Source organism: Xylocopa sonorina, chromosome 4 (assembly GCF_050948175.1).
Source record: "Xylocopa sonorina isolate GNS202 chromosome 4, iyXylSono1_principal, whole genome shotgun sequence".
Taxonomy (NCBI): domain Eukaryota; kingdom Metazoa; phylum Arthropoda; class Insecta; order Hymenoptera; family Apidae; genus Xylocopa; species Xylocopa sonorina.
In genome coordinates this window covers 12,563,397-12,579,963 of record NC_135196.1, presented here as the reverse complement: position 1 = coordinate 12,579,963, position 16,567 = coordinate 12,563,397, and the positions used below count along the sequence as shown (strand labels likewise).

Here is a 16,567-nt window from a genome sequence, read left to right as displayed (position 1 = left end):
AGCCGAGTTTCACTCTGTACCATTTGATCCGCGCGTCGTCGCGTTCGAGGTTGTCGCGCGCCGATCGTCGAGCGCGATTTCGATGACGGATCCGCTGGTCCTCTCGAATAAAACGGCGACGCCAAGCTGGAGGACTACTTGGCAGTGCTTGAAAAAAAGTTGTCCACGAAAGTGAAAGCGACGAGCGAAAGAATAAGCGTCGCGACCACTTTCGCATACGTGCGCTGTAATGACACACAACAAGCGTATCGAGTTAATTATCATGCTTTCTCTTAAATTGCGAGATCGATGGTTTGTGTAACGAGAGACTTTGCGCGGTGATTGAAAAACAATTAACCTTCGTTTGCGAACTGGAAGTTTACCATTGCGGAACTAGCTCAATCGCGAGAACTGGAAATGAGTGTTTGATATGAATAGATAGCTAGTCACTAGAGCGATGATACATAGATAGATGTATTGATACACAGATAAGCGGGAGTGATAAAAGTTGCAAGGCATGGACACTTGAACACGTAACTGTGATCATACTAACGGAGTGTTTTTAAGAATTAACGAACAAGCGCGATTATTGATTCATGATACAAATTCGTAGATGTATGAGGATCGGTTACGTTCGCAGCGGTTATAGCAGTTATTGAATTTGTCAGATTTCAGAGCGTTTAAGAAATTCAAACCCGATACGAGGCACAAAAAATGACGTTGCTCGTTCCATCGCCTAATGAAATGGATTATTCAGTTTGCCGCATAGTAAATCAATCTATTTCGCGAGTGCCCTCGAAAATGGAATAACACCGAGCGATCCGAAACGCGACGCGAAACTTTCGAAAATCTTCAAAGGCGGATCGAAGTTTCCCGGCTTCGAGGCAGGAAATTATCAGCCGGTAATTATCCGCCAGGCTAATGAAATTCGCATCAATTATACTCAAAGGGGTGGTTTTCCAACCTGTGTACGCGACGTACGACGATGTTTCGAATACTCTGCTCGGGGAACGAAGTTCAAAGATCATAGAGTACCATTAAAAATGCCGATGGCCCGGTGGAGTTGGTTTTAAATTCCGTCTTAAGTGGCCCATACACGTTACAATTTATCGCACGGCGACTAGCGCGATTAGCGATGGGCTCGAACCGACGGAATTGCGGCCAAGTTACGTCGTAACTTTCTTCCAACTAGTTTGCAACGCTCGAATCGTTTCCATGGCTAAGACGTACAATGGGTTCGAAGCAATTCGGCCGATCGCGAGTCCACCGTCGTGTACGATCGTAAATCGTAATTGCACGAGTTCTTTATGCTGCTCGCGGGATATTAAACAGAAGCGTTTCCAGCCGGCGATCATTTTAATCGTTCTTTTCTCCAAGCTTTTTAATATTATCGCGTCGTCGCGTGAGTTTCTTACGTGACCGAATGGCCGCGCTAAAGAAGCTTCTACGAACTTGTCCACTCGACGTTCGCCAGGCTGACGTTTCTTGTAACTCGAATGTTAAGAGCTCGCGTCTAAACAAATTTGCTTTGCGTGGACGGTGATCAATTTTGTTATCCTCGAGGTGAAACACTCGGGTCTGGTTAGAATGTGTACAGTGTGCGTGTATATGGATATTATATGAGGTCAAGTGCTGTTGTATTACCAGCCTCAGGCATTCCTGTGATATTTAAACGCGTGTACAGGTCCACGATGTATCGCGAGGGTGAAACGTACCATCGTGAGGATACCTGCGATCTTGATTTTCTCCCAAAATAAGTCAACTACTATCATTTTATCCCGTTGACAAATTTTCTAGTACGCGATCCGCAGTTTGGAATGCAAATAATAAATTTGTTACGCTTGCACGGGTCGAGAACTGTGTTTAAAACATCATATATCTTACTAAGCAATGTCACTTGAGCAGATAATCATCGAATTATTACGAGGTATGTATATTAAACCTACTCGTGAATTGCCCGGAAGTGCGACCTCCCAATCGCAATATGCGCTACGTATTATACATATGCAAGAGGTGATTGCAACCTTTCAAAGAAATCGCAAAGATCATCGCACCGAGGTGCGTTTCATTTCCTAGCCTCTATTTTTACGTGCACTATCCGAATGGCAATGTTAGTGTTCGCCATTTCGGTTCAAAATATCGATTGAATGAAATACGCTGGGAGAGAGAGAGAGAGAGAGCGTGACAGAGGTTAACGACGGTACACAAACAAACGTGAATGTCGAAAGAAAATCCGTGGAAATACACTCTCGACGCAGGATACCAGACGTTTAACAAAGGGGTCGTTCGTCAACCTTCAACGTACGACTCTCGGGACGCCAAACGGAGCGGTCATCCTCTGGGCGTGGTGGGGAGGTAAGAAACATCGAAAGTGCGCGCGATTACCGATAAACAGAGAACCGGAGCACGGTCGAAAGGGGCGCGAGAACAACGCCAAAGAGAGACACACGCCACAGTGTCACGAGAGAAAGTAAAATGTCTGAAGCTAAAAAAAGACTCACCCAATCGGTACATTTACGATCCTGAAACGTAGGCGGTCGATCGCCTCTCTGTCATCGTACAAGGGCGCACTGCACGACACTCTTAAATCACCATCGTGACGCTCGTGGTCATCTCTCGGGGTGTCGTCGTCAGGCGACGCACGTCCGTCGGTTGATCGGTCGTTTCTGCGGTAGAATCGCAGGGATCCGTCAGACGGCGATGCGATGGTACCGATCGCTGGCTATATCCAAGGACAGCCGACGTGTATCCTGTCGCTGGATGGCACACAACACATGTACGATACTGCACACGGCAATGTCCCGCACTGTACCGTGCCGTTTTCTTGGTGGTTGCGACGATCTGGCCGTAGAGATGGTACCGCGGGCGGGCGATCGCGACGGGGGTATGCGGACGTCCGCGAAAAGGGTCGTCGAACCCGCGTCGATACGCAGGGGTGTTGGTTGCACAGAGTTCGTGGCGAGGCGAGGAGGCGTAGCCGGGCGTTCGTGTCTATCGTGCGGCACGGTCGTCTGAAACGGTGGGGTCACTGTGCGAGCGATAACCAGTTAAAGGGACATATAGATCTCGCGATTACGTAGGAACGTGCTGGCTCGCGTTCGGGAGCTGGCAATGCACTGACTGGCTTCCCGGTTCGACCCGAGTTCGCCGCGGTTACTTCTGTGTCGCGCATGCGTGCGACACAGCGGGGACATTGCGCCGTCGTCGTCACCGGCAGTCACTGACATCGTCGTCGTCGTCGTCGTCGTCGTCGTCGACGGCGACGTTCTCGTCCTGCCTGTAGTCCTCCTCGGCATTCTTACCCCTTCGTCCCTATTTACCCTCCATCTCGTCGTCTTATCCACGCTCTCCCTTCCGTGGTACCGTGGGGGGCGAGAGTCGTGTGCACCTATACGCGAGACGGTACACGCGAACCTACTTCCGTGTTTCATCCCCTAAATCGGCACTCTGTGCCCCCGGAGGACGCTCGCAGCGGCGCTACCAACGAGTCGAGTTAAAGGCTGGGGAAGAGAGAAGAAGAGGAGGTGTCGGCTTCTCGCGTCGAATACCCTCTTCCCTGGCCCGGTTTCGAGGACGTGGAGGACGCGAGGACTGCCGGTAGCTACTAGATTAGGTCCGCTCGTATCGGGGGCTTACGGTGCGGGCTGTTTCCGAGCGGCACGCGCGTCGTCAGGGAACGCGGGACGTGAAATTAAGTTTGATTAGCTTTTATTTTATTAGACGGCTGTTATTGTAGTAAGTAGATTCTACGACGCAGTGGGTGTGCCTCGGAGTTGGTGTTATTTGAACCGAACGGTTCGTTCTCTTTCGTTCTGTCATCGTCGCGTGGAATTGTTGCGAATACTCGTTGAAATTCCTTGGAATCCGTGCAACGTGCCAGTCGAGAATGTTATTAAATTATTTCGTGGGATTCATGGTCAGACGTTTAATATTTCATTTCATTACGGTCATAATGCACGGTATGCGATCCCACCAGAGATAAAACGAAGGGGAAACATAGACGAATGATCCTCCCGATGGAAATAAACTATCAGATTGACGGATAAACGAAATTACTCCCAGACGCAGCGACAAAATTGATACAGCATCAGCTGTTTGTCTAAAAGCTTCTCGTAAATCTCTTTACGGTTGAATATTAAACGCCATGCGAGTATCCGGGGGACCGCGAGGAAAAATTTCAGCCCCACGTTTCTCGTTTCCTATCGGACAGTAACAACGGAAGCGCGGTACGAATGCGCAGCCGGTGGATAATAAAAATCTCGCGTTCACCCTGTCCGGAATCGCGTCGCGCGATTAGCAAATTAAACCGAACGTTGCGTCCGCGAGGGTGCGCGGAGGAACGGTAAACAGGAACCATTACACGGTCCCATTGTCGGCTATCGTACAATGAACGTGGCACAACCAATTGACTCCTTTCGGCTGTAACGAGCGGCCACGACGAGGTTAAGCCCCGATTGAACGGCCGTTCGAGGCGCGTTCGAAGAAAATTTACGGAACACCCCCGATCGGGAAAGTATATTTAGCGGGCCCCAATTAAGTGCGAGCCGGCGAAGGTTAAGCAGCCGTGAACGGGGTAGACTCCTGGCTCTTGGTTCCGTTCCATCTACGGGAGGGAACCGAGCCAACCGAGGGCGTCCTCCACTGTAATCCTTAATTGGTTCGCGTGATTCATTCGGTCCATTCATCGTGGCTAAACTGTTCACCGAAGGAGGAGTCGTCCTCGCCCCGAGCGACAGAACGGAGCACGCCACCCGTTCGCCACCCGTTCGCCAACCGTTCGCCACCGGTTCCCTGCCTTTCCCTTTTCCCTACCGCTGTCCGTTCTTATCGCGTCCCCTCTATCTACCGCCCTCGGTCCTCCTCGGATACGCGAGAGGTTGCCCGCTATCGCGTGGAGCGCCGGAACGAGCTACCGGTAGCCTGTCTGTCTGTAGTTATAACGTGGGATCAGATAAACAAACGTGGCTTTAACTCCGGCTGACATAATCGGTCGTGTTCAGGTGAGGGGGACGCGCGACTCGTTCGATTCGAGGGAACGAAGACGGACCAGGGGGGGAGGCAGGTTTCAGGCGAAAGATACGGAAGGGAAGATCGACGGCTGGGCGGTGGAGGAATCCAAGGGTACGCGTCGAAGGTGAGAGGGAAAGAAATGGACGGAGAGGTCGCGACGAGTGTACGAGGAGGGCTTTCGTGGGGTCATTTCGTGGATGATGGCTCGAGAATGATGATTGCCTGGATCAGGAGAGGAGCACGGTGAAAGGACGCGGCCAATTTGGGACGATCAGATATTGCCTACGTTCGTTGTTCTTTGGTCGTTGAACGGCGGGGGAGCGAAAAAATGGAATGAAGGCGCCTCCTCGAAGGGCGGACCGTGACGTCTATCGTGATTATTCGGGTTTTAAATTTTCATTCAAAGATACGACGTGTCGATAGTAGCACGCGCGGTCAATCGAGGAAGTAGGTTTACTTAGCGGCGGATAAATTATTCGAGATCGTCCACGGGGTTTATTATAGAAAGAGTTTACGGTTGCTTTTGCTGGAAACTTTCACCCAGAGTTATATATAAAATGTTATTCCAATATTGATTCTTGTCGTCGGCGATATTTCATTTGAAGGTGAATGTAAATTATTTTATTACGCGGGTACAACTGTATTTATAGACCGTGCCGGCCGACACTCAATACCATCGCACAGCATAAGTAACGAGAGAGCTTTGGAAACATTTTATCGGAGATTGCTGCAGGTAACTTCATTTTAAAAGTGTTCCATCGCTTCGCGTTACAGGAAGCACATTTTTTTTTTCTCCTTGTTTCCCCGGCTTTTTCCCCTGCACGAAAGGAAACGATGTTCCGTGCACTCCAATGCTACGATATCACGCTTTAATTTCTATACCTCTATGATCGATATCGCGTTGCCCACGCATTCGCGATCCCTCGGATATGGAGCAGACTCTGTTAAGTTCGTAACAGCTTTGGTACTCATCGTTTTGAAAACGAATGCAAGATCTAACCAACGTTATCACTAATTAATTTATTTAAACAAACTTCACTCTTGTCCTACAACGCGCTGCCTTCGAAATCCATCCACTTTTTGTAAAACAATATCTATTATCCGTCGTCGCGGAATCGCTCGTATTACGTAGTCGCTATCCCAAGGATCGCTCACGCTCCGTCGAACGTAGTGACGATAAAGCCTGGCTTTGTCTCCTCATCAAAATACACTTCTGATCCTCCGATTGAATGTACAAAGAAATTTCCATCGCGCGCCCCCGCCTATCCAGCGGATCCGCCGTGCGCGGCACCCTCTTCCGCGCGCGAAGAAGAAACGAATCCGACGACCAAAGGCGACAGTAGCCGAGCGAAACGTTTCCATCGCAGTAGTCGAACGGCAGAAGACGAAGAAGACGACGACGACGACGAAGAAGAAGAAGAAGAAGAAGAAGGGAAGAACGGCTTCCGGGTGTGCGCACCTAACCGGAAATGCTCGACGAGAAAGATCTAAGATTCCGCGGAGGGGCTCGCGGAACGGTGAATAATAACGTTTGAAATTCGAGACGCGGAATAAAATGATGTCGTGGACGAGAGGCGCTCGTATCGCGGCAGGGGTGGGCGCAGGGTGGACGGGGTAGGAAGCTGGGTGTGGGCGAAGGGGGCAGAGGGCAAAGAAGACAAGGGGGTGGAAGATGGGAGGCACGGCGGTGGATATATCCTCGTGTGTAGCCGGGGCAAAGCAGAAGGATGCGAGAAAGGGCGTCAGGAAGGCAGGCTTCTAGGCTTCGTTCAATAAAACGGAATATCTAATAAGGAACAAATGCAGCGGAGGAAAGAATGGAGGAATAGAGGTCGGAGAGTCTGGATAGTTCGTTTGGCAGAGAGAAAGAGAGAGGAGCGTAGGAGGCTTTGAGACCCCCTATCCGCGCTCTACTTTTCTCCTTCTGCCGTTCTCGAGTGCCGAGTTATGTCGTAGAGGAGAAGACGATCCTTGGGAGGATCGTAGGTGCGCCGATATATTTGTATGATTGTTCCGTGTGAAAGGGAAGGGGTGCGCGGCTATATTAAATCGCGAATTCGGTGCGTGGAAAAGCGATTCGTACGTCGAACGTACGGCGACGATGTTTTCCCATTTGTGCGAGCAGAGATCAAGCGATCGAGTTTCAGAGCGGCTCGTTAAAGATATTTTCAAAAATGAACAACCATTTGAATCGCCAGGAGAGTAGTAAAATATTAGCAGTGGGTACTGCGTAATCGCGACGAAGTAATTCGGTGTTCAATAAATATTTAAATTCTCCGTCGTATCGTTTCGAAGCGGCGGCCTACTTGCCGCTCGGTTCTAACCGACTAGACGTCGAAGAAGAGACAAGCACAATAGGGTGCGCGCGTCATCTTTTCACGGGATACGCCTGGAAAGATCCAGCGGGGCACTTCGATTTCGATTTACATATGCATCTGTAAGTGCCATTATCGTTCTTTTGTATCGTGCACGGATTTAAATAAAGCAATCTACGAATATGTAAATATGAAAGCGTTCGTAGAACGGTGACAACTTCCACCCATGCATTTCCATACATGCACATTCATTCGACATCGATCTTGCCCCGAGCAGAAAACTCCCCGAAGTTCTCTTATCTCGTCTACGTTCTGGTTAGAAGAAAAAAAAAGAAGAAGAAAAAGAGAAGAGATTGAATTATTCAATAAGAGTCGAGGAGGAAGAACGAAGAAGAGGAGGAAGAAAAAGAAGAACCCTTCGTCGAAGGTACAATGAATAGTAGAGCAGGTTCATCGAGGAGATCAAACGACGTCGGGAAAATGTACGAACGATTAGCGTTGCACCGGAAATGGTCGAAGAAAGGGAAAGAGGAGGAAACGCTGCGAGGCGAAACCACGTAACACTTTCTGTAACGTAATACACGGGCCATTGACGTGAACCGCGCGGGGAAAGTTGTCGAAGATTTAAGTTGCCTCGGATGATCCTGAACGAAACGAGACAGGGAATTCCGTATAGGGCGCGACATCTTTCTCTCGCAATCAGTTGACGGAGGTCGACGTTATCGCGCGCAGGGTGGAGGGTTGGAAAGCGTACAGAATAAAGGTTCTTGGGAGGCGCGTGTAAGAGATGGATGGGCACGACTTGAGACGCGCGGAGATGCACGTTTGTACGTACCATCTACTTTCGGTCGTGTGTACGTATCGTTGGATTCGAGGGATGTTTGGACGGTATCGGCAACGCGGACGGAGCCTTCGAACGGAAGCACGGAAGCCACGGCCAGTCTTGCCTTCCGCTGTTTGAGAAGCGGATGGATGTTTTCCCGGAATGTTTGCACTTGCGTCGAAACATCGAAAGCGACGTACAATGTCCATAATTAGAAGAAGGGAGACCATTGCGTCCACGAAGGGTCTCTGATTTATGCGGTAACAATGCGCTTACGGTATACCGTAAGTAATGCACCTTAATGGCGAGCGACTGTGTGTATAATTGAATTATACACCCCGACCCAGGCAAAGTTTTGCAGCATCGCGAGATTTATAGGTAAATTAAAGGGTAAAATAAAGGAGCCCGTTTCTTGCCGCTGTCCAAATTACGTTGGCACAGGAAACGTTCCTCCTCGGGGTAAACTGGCCCCGCTTCCGGGTGTCTCGAGTCGTTTCCCCTCGGAAAACCACGTGACAAAACAACAGCCGCGATGTTCGTTAATTTAATGTCCGGGGATTGCCTCGAATAAACTGATAAAACTTTCGAAAGATCCGGACGCACTCCCCTAAATGGCGCTCAGGTTCAGAAATTTCCTCGGAACGTCCACCGGATACGAATCGCGTTCGAATCATCGATACTCACCCACGAGACGGCCAGATAGACGAAAAATAGCACAAAGAGCATTTACCCATCGGGCGCGAATAATACAGCAATTTCTCCGCGTTCGGCTAACCGGTGATCGAAGACGAACAACATCTCCTGGAGGGCGATTTCAATCCTTTGAGGTCTTTTGATTCCTATCTCGTAGCTACGCCTCGGTTCTCCGCTTATATCGCGACGGGGGCCAATGGCCTGGAATAAAACCAGGACAATCGGGGAAAGAAGGCGGGGAGGGGGGTTGTGGTGGATGCGGGGTGAAAGAGAACGCCGCGACACCGTCGGGAAGAGAGCAGAGGATAACAGCTGTCGCGGCGGGGCCCGGAGGGTGGTACGCCGTGGGGTAACGGAGAATTTCGTCGGAGCTCTCGACAAGTTTTCTGCAATCGGTTCGTTTGATGCGGATTCGCCGTCCGCCCCCGCCCGCCAGCGACCGAATCGAAGGCCCCACGCGAACTTGCGATACCACGGTGGAGGAAACGACGGCGACGACGAGAGAAAGCGGAGGAAGCCCGGGAAGAGGCGAAAAGGGCACAACCGCGGCCTAAACGAGAAGTTCCAGCCGGAAAAGAGACGGGGGAAAGAACGATGAAAACGATTCCTCTCTCGTCTTAAGTCACGACGCCGCTGCCAGGGAGGAAAGGAACCGTGTGGAAAGTTGGCTCGACTTGAATGTTTACCGCGGGTTGGTTCAAATCGAAAGTCTCAGCCGCGCGGGACCCGTCCCCGCCACTGTCGGCTAAGGCGTCCTCCTTGTTTGTTAACTCGCTAAGAAATTGCCTCCGGAATTACGTAAAGAAACGCTAATTAAAAACTGGAAACTACCCAACGGATCCGTCGTTTCTCGGATCCCAGCGCCGATTATCGATTCCACGGCCATTCTATGCAGAGTGACTCCGAACGCGACCAACTTTCTTCGACTCGATCTATTTCCTCCCGTCCGTCGTCTCGCGTCGCCTCGAAATTAATTCGAGGGTACACACTTTTCTGGCCTCTCTTCTGTTGTCCGTCGTACTCGCGATTTCAAATGATCGTGATCGTCGTTCAACGTTCTTACGTCTCGCAACGACCGTTTCTATTCCCAAAGACAAACGGATAGGAACAGTCGACCGGGCACGGCATTCTATTCCGCCCTTTGCCGTATGAACGGTTCCGCGGTTTCGTAGCCGGCGTTGTCGCAAATATTTACTCGCCTCGAAGACGAAAGACACGGGGCCGCTCGGAACGATCGGAAGATAGCTGGCGTGCATGTGCGACGAGCGGAAAAGAGGAAAGAGGTCGGAGTTACTTCGTCAGAATACCAAATACCCATTTCGTTTCGCCTGACCACCCTCGAATCAGACCGCGACTCGCAAAGGACTTTTGAAACTCCCCCAAACGGGGCGAGCCTCCGCCTTCCCTCGAACGTTTCCAGCCATCTACCCATTTTTTCCCTTGCCCTCACGATTGCGCATTCGACCGTGCGAACGACAAACAGGTATACGTATACATCTACACGCCTCTATTTTCAATAGCCTTTTGCATTCCACTGTCAGAACTAGGCAAATTCCAATAACATCTTACTGGCTCTTCGTCCGAGCGTTCATACCCGAGGGACGCGAAAAATAATAATGCGGCACGAACGAGTCTGGGTCACGACAAGATTATAAAACATCGATTCAGTTGATGGTACAACGTCGGTCATTAAATATTTTCATCAATGTACAGGATGGACATTCGATCGAGAAGGTAACGCTGCAATGGCTGTCATCGTACTTCAAGCGAAGTCTTCAACCCCTATAACTTTCTGAGACTCGTTCAACTCGTTCCACAGCGATTAATTTTATACATACGCACGTTCGCTGCTTTTAAAAAGACTCACCACCGTTTTCATCCCCTCACCATTTAGCAGCGTATACGCGTTATTAACCGTTTGTGTTCGAACTGCGACTCTCGCTCGCCACGATAACTCGAGCGACAAGCGAGAGACGACAGTCTTCGTTTATACTGAATTTCGTTATCTCCAATTGATAGAAGCGAAATATTGACGCGAGAATATGTCCCTTAGGCTGTTTATATTTTCGGTTCGAAAGTGACATTGTGACGTAAAATTCCTCTACGACTGTAGTTCTGACTACGATGTGTCGAGCGTTAGTACAGTTTCGACGATCGTAGCGGGCACGCGTATCGCGAAGTGTTGCGCCACTCGTTTTAAACTTTAAAGACGAGTTTCATTTTGAATTAAACCACAAACTTATCTATCTATGATGAAATTGGCGGTAGAGCAAGTGTAAACAGTAGTATCGAGTGTGAGAAACAGAAAAATTCGAGTAATAAACAGTGAATTCAGAAGTAGCAGCGATGACCCACAAGATTCCAGCAATTCAGGATACCTTGGTAAGTGTTTGCATAAAACATTGCACGAAACGCAACTACAGAACTTGTACCCCGATAATTACGTTTTTCAAAATGTGAACACAGATAATATATTCAAATATGACACTTGAGTGCGATAATTTGTATATAAATTCATTTACGCGCGAAATTGTCTCGAATTGCAGCGTCACTCGACCGAAAAAGTCAGAGTCTCGCTGAAATCGGTGTTTCGAAAAGTGTCGAGCGATAAAATCGGATCGTTGGCGCGGAGGGAACGCTAAGTGGACTAATCGGGAACTTCTTGACAGGCGGTTCTGGATCTGTCGGTGTGCGAGAAGGATCGGGGGTATCGGTAAACTTGAACGGTGGATATCGCGGCGGAGGGTGGCCGCGCAGTAGCTTATTCCCGTCGCCAGGGTTTATTCGCGCACACGAGCACGCGGAACGGTAGTTAACGTGGTTTATTCTAAAGGTGGCCGTGGGTGGACGGGGATGCGTCTTGCGTGAGTTAGGGTTGACCGAGCTGAATAATGCATCGGGCTACCTCTGACCTGTTCCCTGTACCCGTGTTCTCGGTACCTACGCACGTATGAACCGCTCTGCCCGCACACAGACGCGTCACCTCTGCTAGCAGTGTGCATTCTTGTCTCTGTTTGCTCGGCAATTTCGTATACGCGCTTGGAACGAGCCACCCTCTTGCCTCTCCGTGTTCCACCTTTGCGCACACCCCACACACACGGCGCACCGTACTCTTTACGACTTCGTTAAGTCGATGAAAAACATCGATGATTCTCTTGGCGAGCTTACGCCTCGTTTGCTCGCGCGTTTATTGTGGTGTACGATTTTAACATTTTTTTTTTTTGTTTTTATTCTTTTAGATGTTGATGAAGTTCGAGAAGCGATGCTGATTCGATTGTTAAACGAGGAGACGTAATTATGACACGTTCGTAGATCGTTGGATGATGCGTTTAATTTTTTAAGTTTTGCAATTTGAATTCAACTCGGATATCAATGGTGCCTTCTGTCCAATGGTTTTGATCTACCAACAGTGGTAATTTTAATCGCTGGGTGATCGATTATTTATCTTTGATGTGATTGGCGAAGAATCAATATTGGATGGATCTCGATTCGTGCGCTTCCTCGAGGCAACTGGTAATCGTGTCATTTATAAGAATAATGCCGTGAAAAATTCTTCTCTATTTTTGCTGCGAACGTACATATCATCCTTGATATTCAAAAATGCATAATACAGTATCCGTTGCATATTTCACTAACTTTGAAATGTATGTATGCTGAAACATTCAGACCTTACATCGGGGTACGTTAAAAAGTGATTAGAGCGTCACATTCCGTACTGACGGTCGCGTGAATTAATTATACGAGCTCGATAATTGATTGGAAAAATCAGAACGCTATCGGGACGAAAGGTAAAAGTGGACTCACCGTACGGACGCGAACTTACGCGAGTGCGCTCACCTGAAACAGACAAAGGAGAAAAGAATTTCACTTGGTGCATTATAATGGCGTTCAGTTTCATCCGTTTATCCATTAAACGCGACAAAATGTTTGACGAGGACCAGGGATGTTTCATTTTTAATTACGAACTAAAAACGTAGCGAAGCAATAACGAAGAGCGAAGAGGAAAGGCGTCCGTTCCAGCGAGAGGAAAAGGTGAGGAGAAGAAAGTTTACGTTTCCACGGTGCGCTCGGGACAGTACTCCCGATTCCTTTGTCTGGATATTCTCGTTTCTCATTCCTACAGGTTTCATCTGGATTATGGCGACGTACGAGACGTCAGGCACTCTCATTTTCGTTCCTCGCCAGTTCGAATTTGTCGAACGGTTATGAAGCATCGTCTGAAAGGTAATTTTGCCGCTAGCACGACTCCGCACGCCACCCTCCTTCACCCCCGACGTTTTACACTTTTTTATTCTCATCTCGTCGGCGGAATAAGACGACAGTAAAATATAGACAATATCGCAGATTGTTCGCGGAATCTCCCGTCAACCCTTCTTCCTTAAGACGCCTCGGGAGTAATAACGATGATTGTCGTTACAGAAGAAAATCTCTATCAATTTTACCTCCCCGTGTATATTCGTAAAATTGCGATATTTACATTTCTCGCGACTCGATTTTCTGTAATTCGTCAAACGAACACATCTCTAATTACCTCTCTCGTTAAGACCGTACTCTCGTCGTCCCGTTGGTTTTTAAAAAAGGCGGCAACCTCGCATCGGGTTCTCGTATCGTTTCGGCCGTGTTCAATTAGTTAAAACGCATTTCCGAGCGCGGGGTAATTCGACGGTTCCACGGAATACGCGAGATTGCCTTAACTACTCTCGTTACTTTGCACCGCCGACTCACGCTGGAAACACGTCCAGTCGAGATTAGAGCAACTGCGGTTCAATTACTATGAGCAAGAGCTTATCTTCGCCGGGGAGTTTGTCTCTCCTAGGCGGCTTAACGGAAGCTTGACAAGCAACTCCTATCACCGTTGTATCTTGTTGTACGCCGTTGCACCGGCTCTGAAATTGTCGTAGGCGTCTCTGAATTTTCGCAACACCTTTCGCCCATCGTTCCGCGCGATCCTCCGTTGCCGCGGTTGATGGAATTATATCCGCGTTTTAACCATCGTTCCACGTCGATGACGGAAATTTGTGAGGTGCTTAGAAGATCGGGTGGGAAGGTCGAGGATTGGCCCAGGTCGAACTCGGTTATTACGATTCGCTCGTCCAATTTCGTCTCGATCCAATGCGATTTCGGTTCGCCGTCCAACGGGATAGCTTCGATCAAACCCGAGACTTTGTCGCGGAAGTTCGAAAACTGTCGATTTTTCCAACGGTCGAATCGATGCTTCTCGTTTAAACGAGGGCGTGTAATTGGGTTTCGAGCGGTCGGAAACAAATTTCCAATCTTAAATGTTATAAATTATACCCAACGATATTCCAGCGAAGTTTCTTCCACAACGGAAGCCGAGTTCGAGGGATAAAAGTTGGGGACGATCGATCGCGGGGAAGCGGAGGCTGAATAATAACGAATCAAAGAGGGTGGCGAGCAAGTATTTACGTTCCGATGACCGATTCATCCGTCGCTCGTCCATTATGCAGATTCGCGAGGGTACGGAGCGCGAAACCGTATCAGCGAAATGAATTCTGCCGAATGTAAAATAATCGCGGCAAATTGGGCTGCGGCGTTACGATGGATCGTGGCACAGGGTACTTTCTAGTGGTCGGGGACGAGCGTCGATGGCCACCCTTCCGCAACAGGGGAAGAGAAAAGGGTCCTCCTTCGCCGCGCGGCGTTCGCTGCCAAGAAAATCCTGTTATTAATAGTCGTAAGCAGCGATAATTGCCACGAAGGTATCTCGTTTATGTTATACGAGGTTACGCAATGCTCGCTGCCCGTAGGACTATGTTTCGCGTTAATTATCGGTAACGATCGTAATTTCTCATTGAAAACAGGAAACGAACCCCCGCCACGGTCGTTCCTGCGTGTCGTTTTACTCGGTTTACACCGTTTCCTCGGAGAACTCGAAACGACGTAATATACTTCCCTCGCCGCTATTTTTTCCCCCTGCCACCCTTCTTTTTACTGCCAATTTAGCGGTATCATTTCTCGCGGAAGGGAACGTAAATTACCCTCCACGATTATCATCGCGCCTCGCGCGTTAAAATTTAATAAAATTGTTTAGAAGTAGCAGAAATGATACATTGGAATATATAAAATGATTTCGAGATGCGTGTTCGCGGGTCGACCGTACAAAATGTTGTCCACACAGTTAAGCGACAGTTAATTAATTATATACACGTCTCTCCTCGGTTGTATAGATTTCACAGATCCTACAGAAATCCAGGATGAAAGCCATCGGAAAACCGTCGATTACTCTTTTATGATCCTTTGAACCACGCGCGACAATAACGGCGTGGCTGTGCACAAATGAATTCGATGAACGCCGCGTTAGCCGGCATCGATTCGCGAAAAACGAGACGGTCGCGCGGCGGAATTCCTTAGGAAAATTGCCAGGGGATTATATTTTTTTAAACAAACGCTCGGCCGTCGCGCGTCGCTTCCCGATGGTGGCTAAAATTTCGTCCTTTTTCGCCTGGCAATTATGCGAATGGAACGCAGGAATGTACACACGCGAAGGCGGCGGTGTTTCGAGAGCGGATATATGAATCCTCCGTACTTTGCTTCAACCCCCGTGCATGTGTACATAAACTCAGCCGCGGCTCGGGCTCAGCCGTGTATATTTTAGCGTCTGTGAATAATCAGCAATCAGCAGTAGCTGCGGCAATGGCGGCGGTAACAAATTGCACGTGTACACACACAAACTGGGCATGCAAATTCGAGAACCGGCGGGCTCGACTTTGCCCGAATGCCAGCCTACGAGCGGATGTCCCTTTCGGGCTAACGAGTCATGAAACCGCCGCAGAGAATCGACGTATTGCACTTCGGGGACAGGGGGCCAGGAGGAATCCCGTGGATATGAGCGAACGAGCGCGCTCTTCCACGCCGCCCGTCAAGGCGGACGAATTTTCATTGTTTCATCCCTGACAGTCCGGCCGAATTTTTTTTCCTACCCGTGCGCGCAATTTTATTTGCAATTTTCCGGCGAAACAAACAGAAATGGAGGCCAACTCCCTCCTGCCCTGATACTTCCAGTCTCGTTGAACATTTGCGTTGGTTATTAGCAGGCCAGAAAGCAGAGGAACGATCCACATAGTTTCTTAAGCGAGTTTCGACGATCGTTGATCTCGTCTGTAACGGGTATGCGGATTACTTTGTTAAACGAACGCGCGTGCTAGTCATAAATCATAGAGCAGCGCGGTTTTTCTCTCGTTTAACCCGGTTCTGAATAAACGTCGGCCGTCAATGGCGTGCAACGTCCCCCAAGTCCTTTTCTTGGCGGTCGAGCAACGATCGTTTCTCATGGTCCAGGTAGGTAATTGACAGGCTCCCATTCCCCTTCCTAACCACGAGAATAATTGGTGATGCTATCGAGATGTCTCGTATACGGATCGTGGGCTCGATGGGACGAAACGCGTTCTTCCAGCTTGAGGAATGGTCCCGGATCTGTTTGCCTCGTGGGCGTCGATCGGTCCTGGCGCGATCTGATTTCGTGGACACGGACAAACGTGCTAGCCCGCGTGTCTCGTGCTCGTATCCGCTGCTGGTACCGGCCTACGAGTTTACGATATCCGTTCCTCTTTTTGCTCGCAATTATACCAAGGGTGCGCGCTCAAGTGCCTACAAAGACTCGAAACCATCGAGGGAACCGCAGAATACGCGTGACGAGTACGAAGAAGTTATCGATGCGTTCCACGGTTACACCAGGGACACCGTAGTCACTGAAACGAAGACGCGAGGGCTGTAACGACGTTCGAAA

The 16,567-nt window shown here is 49.2% G+C and overlaps 1 protein-coding gene across 7 annotated transcripts in view; it reads right to left on the bottom strand.

Moving 5' to 3' along the window:
• Positions 1 to 16,567, bottom strand: part of Ten-m (teneurin transmembrane protein Ten-m) — a 324,269-nt gene that overhangs the window by 179,320 nt on the left and 128,382 nt on the right. The window contains exon 1 of one of the 7 annotated variants that reach the window (XM_076893498.1): positions 2,481 to 2,586. The exons of 4 other annotated variants lie outside the window; for them this stretch is intronic. Coding sequence is in view for 1 of the 3 variants with exons in the window: in XM_076893499.1 (XP_076749614.1) it covers positions 2,481 to 2,493 (13 nt within the window). In the remaining 2 variants the exon portion in view is untranslated. Of the gene's footprint in view, positions 1 to 2,480; positions 2,587 to 16,567 lie in introns of those variants that run through there. 2 more of the 7 variants (XM_076893499.1, XM_076893501.1) reach the window with 2 other exon arrangements.